The 13,136-nt window shown below is 46.8% G+C and overlaps 1 protein-coding gene across 4 annotated transcripts in view; it reads right to left on the bottom strand.

Annotated features, from left to right (window-relative positions):
• The window catches only part of SHROOM3 (shroom family member 3), a 103,032-nt gene that overhangs the window by 64,753 nt on the left and 25,143 nt on the right, over positions 1 to 13,136 (bottom strand). For 2 of the 4 annotated variants that reach the window (XM_032685520.1, XM_032685521.1), the window contains exon 2: positions 9,015 to 9,169. In XM_032685520.1, coding sequence (XP_032541411.1) covers positions 9,015 to 9,169 — 155 coding nt within the window. Of the gene's footprint in view, positions 1 to 1,937; positions 2,143 to 9,014; positions 9,170 to 13,136 lie in introns of those variants that run through there. The other 2 variants (XM_032685522.1, XM_032685523.1) reach the window with 2 other exon arrangements.

Below are 13,136 nucleotides of genomic sequence, written 5' to 3'. Positions count from 1 at the left end.
CGAGGTTGGAGAAAAGAGTCTGACTTTTGCTAAAAGTCGTTTGGGTGGGTGACTGCGTGTGCAGCCTTTTCTGTGCAAGCATGCAGGAAGTTTTCCCTCCCTCTCACACACAGGATGGTTTAGATTTGGTATTTATGAGCTTAAGTTAGAAATAAAGGAGGAATGAAGTTTCCAGGTGGCTCTTGCTTTCTTTAATCTTTCCTATGTTTCTCTCTCTCCCTCCCTGTCTTTTCTATCAGTCTTTAATCAAATTCCTGCTGTTACTTTTATTGAACAAAGGAGATGCTGGCACAGCCCTGAAGTGCCTGTGTACACGGGTTGCCCTCTAACAGCCAAGTTGCTACGATTTATTGCTAAATGGTCCCTGCAGGCTCTAATTTACAAAAGGCAGAAAGAAATGTCCAGGCTTTAGCAACTGAGGTAAATGCTAATATCTGGTAATTCTTCATCCACTTGGGTTTCTCTGAGGTATTGCCTTTAGCCCTTTGAAGGCATCTGAAAGACTTATCTTTAAGAGACTATAAATCAGACCAGAGTTAACAGTAACATCACCCCAAGATGATTTTTTCACTTTGCTTCAAGGAGATGACCACTAAATCTCTTTAACTCGGGCATCTCTTCAGATTTCAGATGGGAGGTTCCTCCCATTACTGAAGCTTGGGGACATGCCCATCCCTGGAGGCATCGGGCCATGCCACAGGGTGATGAGATCTCTGCTGTAAAACAGCCTCTTCCTACAGGCTGTGGATCTTGGTCAGCTCCATTGCCTCAGGAATCTCCAGGGATACTCCCATGCTGGCTAGTTTTGCCCCAGTATTCCACTAGCAACACTTTTGACCCGCACTGCCAACTTTCACTAACCAGACTGGATCACCACAGTGTAGAAAAAACACACAGTTACAAAAATTTCACAAGATTTGGCCCACAGTCAAAGATAAAACAACCCCAAACAAACTTCAACTTAAAAATATCCGAATAGCAGTGAAGCAGGTAATGAGTTTAAAGATTTGTTAACGGGTTTACTAAAGGAGTTCATGTCTCAGGAAATAATCAAAAGCAAAGTGCAATGACCTTAGTTTCCTGATTCATGACCAATCTAAAAGGGTGGAGAGGTGAGTGTATAACATACAGCAGGTCTTCAAGGGAAGGAAATTTGTGCCGGCCCTCACTGGAGCCACACTGACTGCCAGCTCTGGAGCTGTACTGACTGCCACCTCTTATGAATCAGCCTCTCTCACACTGTCCCTCTGCTTCCTGCAGTATTCCCATATTAATCAAACAGGAACATATCACATATCCCAGATTGCAGGGCTGGTCCATCCGTGTTAAACAGTGACGCAGAGCACTGGCCTGGCCTGACACCCACTTTTAACGACTCTCAGCTTGTAAAGGTGAAACACAAAAAGAGAGCCACCTACTTGAGCAGAGACCCTTCCAGACTATAAAACTGTAAAATGCATCCTACAAACCATGGTGAGGATGTCAAATCCTCTGCTCACGAAGACTCAGCATCCTCAGGGCATGGCATTATTATTATCCTTGGAAACCAAGGGTGGGAACGGCCTTAAACATGCGGTACAGCTCTGGAAACTCTCCCAAGTTCACCTCTCCCGTGAGCTTCTGGCACTTTTCTAGCCTGAAGTCTGAGAGATTTGCTTACATTGCTCAACAGCTTCCTACTGATAGACCCTGAACCCCGGCGCAGCACTGGCTTCTCGCTTAAAACAGCAGCTGGAAAGTCCCCCACTTCAGGGGAGGATCACGGCCTGAACACTCCCTTGCTCTGAAGTTTATGATGCTCATGACGTTTAGGACCAACAGAGTCCTTAAGACTCCTGTCCTCCCTCTCCCAAAGCCCGGTGGAGAGGTCCTGCCGCCGCCACCGGCACGGAGCCGCGCCTGGCTCGCTCCGCTGTGTCTGGGGAGAGGCCGCTTACCTTTGGAGACACCGGACCAAGGCTCAGGTATTCCCATCCCTGTGCCGGAGGCAGCCTGGCATGTGCTGAGCGCAGAACTCGGAGCGGGGAATGGCACTAGCGGCTCGGAAGGCGGAGAAAGAGGCACACAGCGATTAAGATAACGAGCTGGACGTACAGGTGCTGCGCTGAGAGGCACCTCAGCACTAATCCCGCACTAAAGAGCAGGAGCTTTGCTCAGCAGAGGCAGATCAGATTACTGCCCTCCTACCCAGCAGTCGTCAGCAGGCCTGACAGACAGGAGCAGAGACCGTGAGGAAAGGGGGAATTTGCTGAGTGAAAGTGCCAGTCAGCTCTGTCCCGACTCCCCGCAGACTGGGGCTTGGCCCCTCTTACAATTAACTCTGGGCTTGGCGGCAAGAGAGGAGGAATGAAACTATACTGAAGAAAGAAGTGTTCCCAGCCAGCCAGGAATTCTCTATGGTTTCTCTCGAAATTCTCCCTTCAAATTGCATCTGAAAAATGTAATTGGGAGTAAGGGTGGGGGGAAAAAACCCACGGTGGAGGAGCAGTGTAGCAGGGACATTAGTCCCTGTTGCTCACTGGCCCTCCAGTCAGGGCTCAGCAATTTGGCTGAAAATGTTGCCCACAAAATGGTTCCCTTCTGCCACCCACCAGCTCTGGGGGTCCCACTGCCTCTGCTCCCGCACCAAAGCACCAGCCTGAGTGTGCAGGTGTGTTTCCCATCCATGCACTGAAGATCAATCCTGCCTCCCTTCTAATGCCACAGTCAAACAGGCAGGAAGGTGAAGAAAGGGGGGTTGGGGGAAAAAAAGTTCTCTATTCTAGAGCTGTTGGTGTAGCCAATGTTTTGGCCAGGTGCACATGAGAATGCTCTGTCCACCTGTGTTTGGGGGCGCGAGTGAGGCTGCCTGGTGCTACACACAGGAAGAGTTGTGCATATAAAAGACCATTTGATACTGTCTGTGCAGTGTCTGCTCTTCATTGTTCTTTTGACTGAGATATTCCACTTATCCAGCCATAAGGGAGAAACAACACCAAGGGATTTGGGTGACCTGTACAAGTCCATTCATAAAAGAACATAAGGGAGTTACAGTGATCACTACACCCTGACATCTGTTTTGCAGAAGTAAATCCAGGCAAACACAATTTATATCAGTAGGATTACATTAGTGTTCATTAACCTCTCCTGACCCCACGCCCCTTTCAGAGGAAACCTTGGATCAAGCAGGAAAGGCAAGGAAAAGATTTTGAGAAGTGAATTTACATTAGTAGCTGAGCAACTAAATATTTAACCCGGCTGTGGGTGTGTGTACATCAGCCCACAGCAGTGCCACACAACAAACAAACCCCCGATACATCAACATTTACAGCCAGCTCCTGCAATTAAAGCCACGCAGCTGCAGCTCCTTGCAGCAGAGATGGAATGCAGCCATTCTCAGTTTGCCCCTGCAGCTGCCCTGTGGAGGTGTCACCCTGCACTCCTCTGCACCTGGGCAGGTAACCAGAACCTCGCTCCAGCCCAGCGATTTGCCCTATGGACTAGAGGTCAGCCCAGACACCACCCCAGGTAGTGAACAAGGCATACAGTGCTTGGAGAACACATGCTTGTTTGTCTGAGTTTTCATCCTGTTGTGATCTGATCCAGCTCCAACCTAATCCTCAGGAAATTCCAAAAGAAGGAGCATCACACCCTAAAAAGCACTTTGTACAGTGCTGGCAGAGATTTCCCAGCTTTTCCAGTGTCACTTACTGACAAATCCAACCCCAGGTTGATTATTGCCTGAAGGAGGCAAACTAATCCACAGGCACTGGGGAAAAGGAGCAGCCAATATGGAGCAGCAGTGGCTGGAATTCCTTGGGTTCCTAATGCAGCTTCAGGCGAGGGGTCAGTCTGTAACATCCTATAGAGGATAACACATCATGGTGATGGGCATTTATTTTTTTCCAAGGCGTTTTCCTACTGTCCCCATCAGTGGCCTAAATCTTCCCCCCCCCCCAGATCATATCTAGATCTTCCCCTCATTTACTACTCCCTGTGGGAAATTTCCCAAAAAGCCTGGCAGTCCTGAGCTGTAGACAATTAAATCCTAGGCAGTAAGGACTTGCCAGTGATTTCAAAATTAAGTTCTGTTCATCTCTCAGCTGTCTGTCCCATGGTCCCTCCTAATGAGGCAGGAACTGCAAACATTTTGATGAATGCATGGAAAACTCCTCTATGGCAATACCAGCTTGATCCAACACACAAGGAAATTTTCAAGCCTTTCCTTAACTGGGTACAGGGTGCACAGACCTCAGAACTCCTGTTTCCACGCAGGGGGTCAGGACCCCAATGGGCTTTGTCTGGTCACACCCTCTGGCATCACATGAGGAGCTGTAAATTCCAACCAAAGGCTCATTTTTTTAGAGAGTTAAAAAGATGCACTTTAAAATAGTTGAGACACAAGGAGACATGACCAAGGGCATGCTGGAAAACTGTGGAGGACTTCACAACACACGTACAACAAGTGCCTGTCACAAGACCACCCTGCCAGCCCTCTGATGCCAGCTTAGGCCTCTAAGCTGTCAGTCTTCAGAATTCCATGTGCCCCAAACCTTCCTGTGTCCCGTTCTCCCAGTCATCATCACTGAACAAAAACTGACTGCAGCGCAGAGCAGCCCTCTGGGAACACGCCCCCGCGCTGCTGCGGAGCAGGGGGTGTGAGCCCAATGCCAATTCCAATTAATTTCATTCACAAAACTTAGATTTATTCGATGCAATTTTTTGGCACACCGTCAAATACGGCACAAAATTACATTAGTGTCATAAGAGGAAAGGATTAGTTGACAGAGTTCTTTGAAGAATTGTGTTGGCACTTGTCTTTTTGTACAGATGCCAGCAGCTTCCCCTCTCTCCAGGAATAGCCCATTTTCTCCTGGTCAATGAGGGAAATCGCTGCTCAGTGAGGGTCTGAGCCAAAGCCTTTTGGAGTCTGTGGGAATCTTTCCACCGATTTCCATGGGCTTGAATCAGCTCTGAGCCTCAGATGTCAGTTGTCCTGACATCTTCCTCCCACACTTCGACACCTCCTTAGGGGCATTTATCAGGTGGAGGGGAAGACTTTTTTTCCTTTATTTTTTCTAAAGCCTTAGTTATAGCAAATTCCTGCCAAAAGTACAACTTTGTAGCTACGGCACGGGTATGAGTATTCAGGATGTCTGGGTTTAATTCCTGATCTTGCCTCAGAGGTCTTTAAATGAGTTGATTGGAACCAGACCTGTCTGAAAGCACAACACTGGCCATGGGAGGGCCACGTAGCCCAGCATCTTCCCCCTGACACCACCTGGAAGCAGACGTGTCAAGAAGAGGATAAGAGCAGAACAAACGTGCTCCCAGCCCCAGCAGTTTTCATCACTCAGGCAAGGGGGCCCAGGGACAGGGATGTGCCAAGAGAATAAGCCGAGTACCCCCAGTGATGCAGGGAATCTGTAGGGAAGCATGAAAACGAACACGCAGATTACAGTTATAGCCAAGGATAAGCTTAATCCTTTCTTTTTGTACAGTTTTTAGCACAACAGGAAAAGGAGGATAATGTTTTCTATCCCCACTCCTCCTTTATTTGGCTTGTATTTTTAGTCTAAGGTTCTTTGAGACAGAAAAGAACTGCAGGTGCTGTTAAGCCTGAGGCAGACATAAGCCACTAGCACTGCAAACAGAAAATCTTCTGCCTTGAATACTGATCTGTGATGGAATATTGTAGATACCACATAAATAATACTTGGTGGTCACTCATATCAGAGTGGTTGAATATGTGGTAGGAACACACATGTGGTGCATCTTGGAGTAAGTAGTTGTGCTGTAAACCACAGCCTATTTGGGATTCAGACTTCATGCAACGCACTGGCTCTGCACACACAGGTGTCACCATCAGAGCCCCTCACATCCCAATCTGTGCTGGCCTAAGCCCTAAAAACAATACCCTGAAAGAGCCCTGCAGGACTCCTGCATGCCAGCGTGGGCAGAGTGAGGGCTTAAAACGCTGGTAATTCTCTGCAGAACATTGGTACTTGCTGTTCCACTAGGAAATTTTAATAGAGCTTTACATTAATTAACCGAGACTGAGGCTGGAACCCTTTGCAGTGCACTGTCCCCTCAACAGTGTTCACAGAGGTGTGTTCACCTCTGCCCTCCCTGCACCAGGCAACGGCAGGTGACACAGCAAGTCTGAGGAATGGATTCTGGAGGCTTGGCTCAGGCAGTGTTTGTGCCAGAAGGGGTGTGTGGAGTTGTCCCCGTGGCTGTGGGTCCCTTTGGTGTGACACCACCACGCCTGGCTGATCTAATTGCTGCTGTTACAGACACGTTGAATGCCCAACAGTGTAAACAGTGTGACGCTCCCACAGCCATTCCTGCTTACTGACCTGTGCAAAAGGCTATTTTTGGCAACTGCTGGAGGCCACTGTGGTGGCAATGCCCACGCTCTGAGCCTTATCTTCAGCTGATCCAAGCATGCACAACACAATTAGATCAGACTGATACCACTAAAAAGGGTCTTTTTTTTGATTGCACCCAACTCTGCTTAGATACTGAAGTTGGAGAGGAAGCAACAGGAAAAAAAAAAAAACAAGCTAGAAAAAATAACTTGTCTTTCATAATGAAACAGGTAAGTCTTATTGGTTTTGTAGCTTTAGCTTTCAAACAGCTTTTCCTCCAGCTGGTTAAAGATCAACTGCGTATCAAAACTCTCTTGGACAGATTGCTGAGGACAGTAGGGCAGCCTCCTGCTACAGAATCCAACAAACTGGTCTCTCCAGTTTCCCCCAGTGATTCACACCTACTGTTCCCAAATGGGCAAATCCTGAGCAAAAAGATCTCCCCAGCATCAGCCTGTGGATTCCTCAGGCTTGATGGAACTGGTTCTGCTCATACCCACGGAGAGAGACATTTGTCACCAGCAGTGATACGGACACACTGAGTCACTCCCTGGGATGCAGAGCACATCTTACTCCAGCTTGTTCTGCCTTCAGCACAATGGAGTGTGAGTACCAGGCTCCCTCACAGCACACCAGTTGCAGGCCTGAGGTGTACAGGAATGAACAAACACACACATCTCTGAGGCTATTGTCCTGGAAATGAATGGTCAAAACAAGCACAGGGAGCCAGGAAGGAATGGCAGAAAGACGGGAACTGGCTTTAGGAACAGCCTTTGAAATAAGTGAGATAGAAGCAGCCCTGTTGAAGAAGCAGAGAAAAATGAACATTTGAAAACTGTCATTGGGCTCCAGAGCTGGGGATGAGACAAACAAAATGCAGCTAGAGAGCACCCATGGAAAATTATTCACCAGTTATCTCCCAAATAAGGATCCTCTTAGGGAATAGGCACAGTATTTACTTAACACTAGGGCTCATTTGGTCATTTGCTGCCTCTGCCCTACTGTAAGTCCATGAGCAAGGAAGCAAAACATGCATAAATCCACAGCTTCACATGTCTCTCCTCCTGCAAGTCACTCCCTGAGGACAGCAGGAGATTTGTACAGGAGTGAAAGCCAGACTATGGTCCTCAGGTACTAACTACTTTGGTGCTGGTTATTTATTTAAAACCATTCATATTTATTAATATTAAATACCCTCGTGAGACAGGTAATTTTTTTTATATTCATTTTAGCCTTTCCTCTCATACTGAATTTTCTCTGATTTTGCCCTCACATTCCCTTCATTGAAACTATTCCCACTCTTTTCCTCCATCACACTGATCAATCAAACTTCAGCTGATGAAGACTGATGATGAGGCATCAGTGCTGAGCTTTGCAGGTGACATTCCAAGGGAAATACCACATCCTTGCATCAGCCAGCCTACAGTCCTGCAAGGTATTGTAACATCAGTTTTTGTTTGGTACCACAAATACAGGCTCACTTGGCTGCTACTAAAAGCTTACCTTTGTCCTAAAATAAAAGCCAAGCCACCTGAGGAGTGGGAGTTTGTGTCATCCCTAAGGAAGAGTTCCCGGGAATACTGAAATCACTGACTGAAAATTCAGGACACAAATGACTGGTCAGGGAGTTTTCAGACTGCTGGTACTTGCAGTAAGCAACCCTAATGCACTTCATGGAATCATTGTGGTCAATTTACAAAAATCAGCAAGACAAGCACTCAAAAATACTTTATTTTGCTGCAGAGAAGTCAGGACCTCACATTTTTGGGGATTTTTTGCTGCCTTCATGCCAGCACTGCAGGGTCAGCTGGGACTGGGTCAAATTAACCAAACAGTAGGCTGGGTTCTTAGCTTCTGTTGGGATTTTCCAGTCCTAAGTTTCTGGATTATCACCGAGCTTTAAACGTGCACAAAAGGCTTGAAATGCCTTGGCAAGGGCATAGTGTGTGAATGTAACACCTCTTAGAGTTAACATGTTTGATCCTTCTAGTGGTGATGAAATGAAACCATGGAAGGTTCCTAACCAAATTTTCTTCCTTTTTGGCTAAGTGTGGAAATTCAGAACAGAACACTCCATGAAGTGATACCAGCTATCACCTCACTGGCACGGAAAAATCTGTTTGGATTTGCCACAGTGAAAACCATACAGGAAGCATCTCTACTAAGGTTTTAAAAAAAACAAACAACACAAGTGCCAGATCCAAACATCTCCGATTCAAAACCCTCCATCACTCACCTGCAGAACACCAAACAGCTCCAAATCTTGCTGAGGCCACTGGAAATCTTTCTGCTGTCACAGCAACAGTGACAACATGCAGCAAATGAGGCAAGAGCTATGTACAGAACTGCCACCCTTTCACAGAGAGCCCCGAGCACTTGGAAGAAAGATGGGAGTGCTTGTACATCACTGAACAGGAATCCTGGAGTGTCATGTGGCAGGGGAGCAGTGCAAGACAACTGGGTAAGTATTTCACATGCTGGGACATATCAGTGACAAAGGAGTGCTAGAAATGTTGGCTGAAAAGAACAAACATTTGCCCTTGGGCTCATGGCTGTGTGCTCAAAACAAGGCTTGTGCTAAGATTAGGCCAAGCCATAGGCTTTCAGCTGGAGATGTGAGGGGAGTGGATGTGAGGAGTGCGAAGCAGTGTGGATCTTGCCTACCTGCGGACGACAAGCTTCAGCTTCTTGTAGGACCCTTTCACCAGGGAGATGGCTTCTCTCCTGGAGCTGCTCAGTTCCACCTCGTTGATGTTCACCACTTCGTCACCAGCCTGCAGCTTGGAAGGCAGGGAGTCTGCCTTGCCTCCCTCCTCGATCTGCGCAGGGAAGAGAGGACAAGGTGAGGGTGAGACATTGCACCTGCAGAGCTGAGCCTGCCTTTCTCTTCAAGGAATTAGGCCTACCAGCCCCAAACTCTGCTCTCAGGTTAAGAACCTGGTCTCCCTTTGCCAGCCAGCTTGGTCAAAGGTGCGTGCTTGCCAAATGAGTTCTGCCAAGAATCATTGTTTTGAATAAGCCTGAAAAGCCTTTGGTATTTGGAAGCAGTAAATGCCAGTAAAACAGCCATGGACTGGCTCCTGATAAGAGCACCCAGGCACCAGCATAAGGGCAAGGCTGGGATTAGAACAGCCTGAATGTGTTTTTTTTGTTCAAGCTCCTCTTCATGATCCACCCGCCTGATGAACAACAGCTTCAGCAGCAAAGCAGGTGCACCCAGGTGTGGTTAGTTAATGATGTGCAGTGCCTCTGAAGGGTTTTCCAGCTGGGAATATAGAGAAAGTAGACAATTATTTGAATTTTACGTGAAAGTAAGCAGCCTGCTCAAGGCTATGCAGTGGCAAGGCTAGAAGGAGAATCCTAGGGCACTCTCCTCTCTGCTTTGAATGGCCCATCCTGCACATGGCATAGTGATTCCCCAGCTGTGTGTTGGCGGAAATACACTAAGCCTGCAACAAAGTCAGTGACAAGGCAGAGAATAAGAAAATCTGGCCTAGGATTGGTGAACTCCAGCCTTGTGCACTAATGCACTGTCTCTGCAAAGGTGTACTAGTATAGCAGAGGGCTGGGTTATATATGGGCTCATGCATTGCAAATCCTGAGTTTCGGCAGGCTCGGGAGCGCCAGCAGTTCCAAGTTCAACTGATAATTACTTTGATTGCAAGACTTGCTGCCCCAGAGTCTGATACTCAGAGCCCCTGGCAGTCCCTGCTCCACAGGGGCTGTGACCTGCGGTAGGAGCTGTCTGGGGACCCACACTTGAGCGTAACATCCCCTGGCACATCACAAGTACAACAAAGAAGCGTCTCTGTCTTTGTCTCTGCTGAGACAAAGAAATGTCTCTGGATTGGAAGGCAGGAAGGGCTGCTATTTGCGGGGGTACCATTTTGGGAGCAGTCAAATTGCACACATACTTCTGGAAGTTGCTTTTATTTCAAGTCATGCCAAGCAATGTGTAACTGAGCCATGCCCCAGACGTGTAACTCAGCACATGCAGACACGGTGCCCAGGTTTTTACCAGCACATTAGTTTCGGTGTTGAATGGTGACTTCTCACAGGCAAAGCCTGTCTGTTCCCCTGAACAATAGAATTCCAGCCCGTGTACCTTCTAAAACGTAAAATCTGACTTCCCCAAACACCAGCCAATAAATTCTCCAAACCCCCTACAAAGGCAGGTAAAAATCATCATCATTCATCCTACCAGGAACTCTTCCACTGATGAATGAGTTTTTTCTTTTCTTCTTAAGAATGGATAAAACCACAGGAATGAGCCTTCCTATAAAGAGCCTTGTATCACAATTACCAGGAAGGGTGAGAGATGAAACATTAGCCCTTGCTGCCAGTATAAATAAATAACAAACAAAAAATGCAGTATTGCTGCAGTTTATTGCTGCTGTAAAGGAAAATAGGTGAATGTCATTTCAATGACATACAATAATGGAGGTACCAGGGGTTAGATTAGCTCCTGATATAGGCAACAGAAGGGATTTTTTGTTTGTTTTTGTTTTATGTTACAGCACGTATCATGGAGAAAAGGCCACCTTGGAAGAATATCTCCTGTAACAAATGCCAGCTACTTCAAAGGCTGAGATACCCATCAGAAGCATTTGTATTAACTTGTGCCTTGATGAACCCTGACCTGAAAAAAATCAACTGAATTGTGATCTGTGCTTTATCCTCTAATAATTCCAATTGCCTTTATATACTGGAGATTTTTCACTCCACGGGAGCACTGTTTTAAGGTTCTCTTTGCAACCACGTGGGCCTGACCTTTCTTTTTCTCCTCTTTTTCAGTGAAAATGGACATTTGGACTCTTCCATATTCACCTTTATAAACAGTGTGAAATCGAAGACTTTAAGGAAAGACTAAACCTCACAATACTTGAGATAAGGCTGCTGACATTATGAACAGCTCTGAAAGAAATCTGTCTCCAAAGCCTGATGGATTCCAGCTTATCCCTATACCAAGGGCTCTTGAAATGCAGCTTGCAAGGCCACGCAGCCACAGTGCCAGAGTAAAGGATGCCTTTAAGGAAAGTTTGCTAACACAAGTGCAGAGTCATCTGCAAGTAATTCCAGAGGCTGAGAGGGAATTGCTTTGCTCCCGTGTACTTAAACCGTCCATGAGCAACAGCTACATCCAGACACACTTTTTGCCATTAGAAGCTTTTGATGGCAGCATTACAACTGTATTACTTATGGAGTTGGAGAGAATAGAAATGGAGATATGGATTTGTATTCTGTTGTTGACACAGTTCTCTCATCTATTACTAACCTGTCAGCCACCTCATCTGTCATCTGTTCAGCTGGGGTTACCTGGCTGCAAATTCCTTAAAGTTCCTGGAGGAAAACATTCACAACAGGCCTGTCACCTATAGCTCAGAGAGACAAAAGAGGCAAAAGGACTCCCAAGTTTCCATCAGAAGTCCAGAAGCAAGGCCTTGTCTCCCAAAGCAAGGCTTAGATGCTCCACATTCATTCTCCCTCTCTGAATGCCTCTGAAAATATTTGTGTTTAAGGAGTGGTGATATTTCATGAGAAGGATTGGGTGATTTAAACAAAACAAGCTGCACTATGAATACAAAGCTCTATCTCTGCCCAGTGTAACAATTATCAACAAAGCAAACAAAGTTCAACACACAGGTAAGCTATTTAAATGAACACCTGCTTCACTGGACGAGGCTGCACAAAGCAAGTTGTGCTGGAGTGGTTCAAGCAGCCCCGGCATTGCCAAAATCACCCTCAACAAAAATGTAATGGCCATGAGCTACAGGACCTGGTGCAAGAGGTCAATCAAAAGCCAGTAAGACCTCTTATGGTTTATTTAAGCTGAGGAAAACAAGGTGAAATGCAGGCAGCAAACCCGGTGGGTGTAGCATTGTCACTCTTCTATCAGGAGCAGGAGGAGCCAGCGGGAGCCAGCCAGGGCCTGAAGTTTTTTTCCTTTTGGCTGGATGAAGCCAACTGCTCTGCCAAGGTGAGATATGAGGTGACTCTGGCAAGCCCAGAGTGGAGGAATACCTAAAAATCAGTCTGGCTTTGAACCTCTGGGGGCTGGATTCAGTGGCTGCTCTTACTGCAGATGACTACAGAGAAAATGCTGCTCCCCTCCTTCAGCCTTAATGCCATGTCACAATCTGGGGGCAGTGACATGCAGCAGACAGGAATTCTTCCCCACTGTCCCCAGCCTCAGCATCAGCATAGCAGAGCAGTGAAGACAATTCAATCAAAAAGTAGTTAAGTCAAAGGTCTTGCCCTGGAGCTGTGTCTCTGCTGGGTTTCCCCATCCCTGGTGCAGACAAGCATCTTCAGGGAATTCAGCTCTTGACATTTACTCCAAGCCAAGGAAAGAGTGTCCAAGTTAGTTATGGTTTTATGCTGCAGGGAAGCAAGGAAGGCATGTTTTTCTCACAGTGCTCTGCATTGTTCTGCAGCAACATTTCTGCTCCCAAGTACAAGGCATGGTAGTGGAGAGATTAATTTATTCCAGGTAATCGTACAAGGCTCACATTGAATGAATTCACCTCAAGAGGCTGAATGTTATTCAGTGGAAGAGCAAGTTAAACCCCACAGTTTTGAAGGGTTAGCAGTGCTCTGAAATATTTTCAGTATTTAAAATAAATCTGTTATTTAACAGAGGCAAACCAATATATTCTCTCCCAAGTCAGCCTGAAACACAGATGATGTGGAAACCAGGAGTGCAGGCAGTTTAGGGGAGTGCCCCTGCACCAGTGTAGACAGAGGCTCCCTGCAGCACCAAGATCCGTTGCAGTGTGATTTACTGAG

The sequence above is a fragment of the Chiroxiphia lanceolata genome, chromosome 4 (assembly GCF_009829145.1).
Source record: "Chiroxiphia lanceolata isolate bChiLan1 chromosome 4, bChiLan1.pri, whole genome shotgun sequence".
Taxonomy (NCBI): Eukaryota; Metazoa; Chordata; class Aves; order Passeriformes; family Pipridae; genus Chiroxiphia; species Chiroxiphia lanceolata.
The sequence above is the reverse complement of the archived record's forward strand: the minus strand, read 5'-3'. Positions and strand labels throughout refer to the sequence as shown.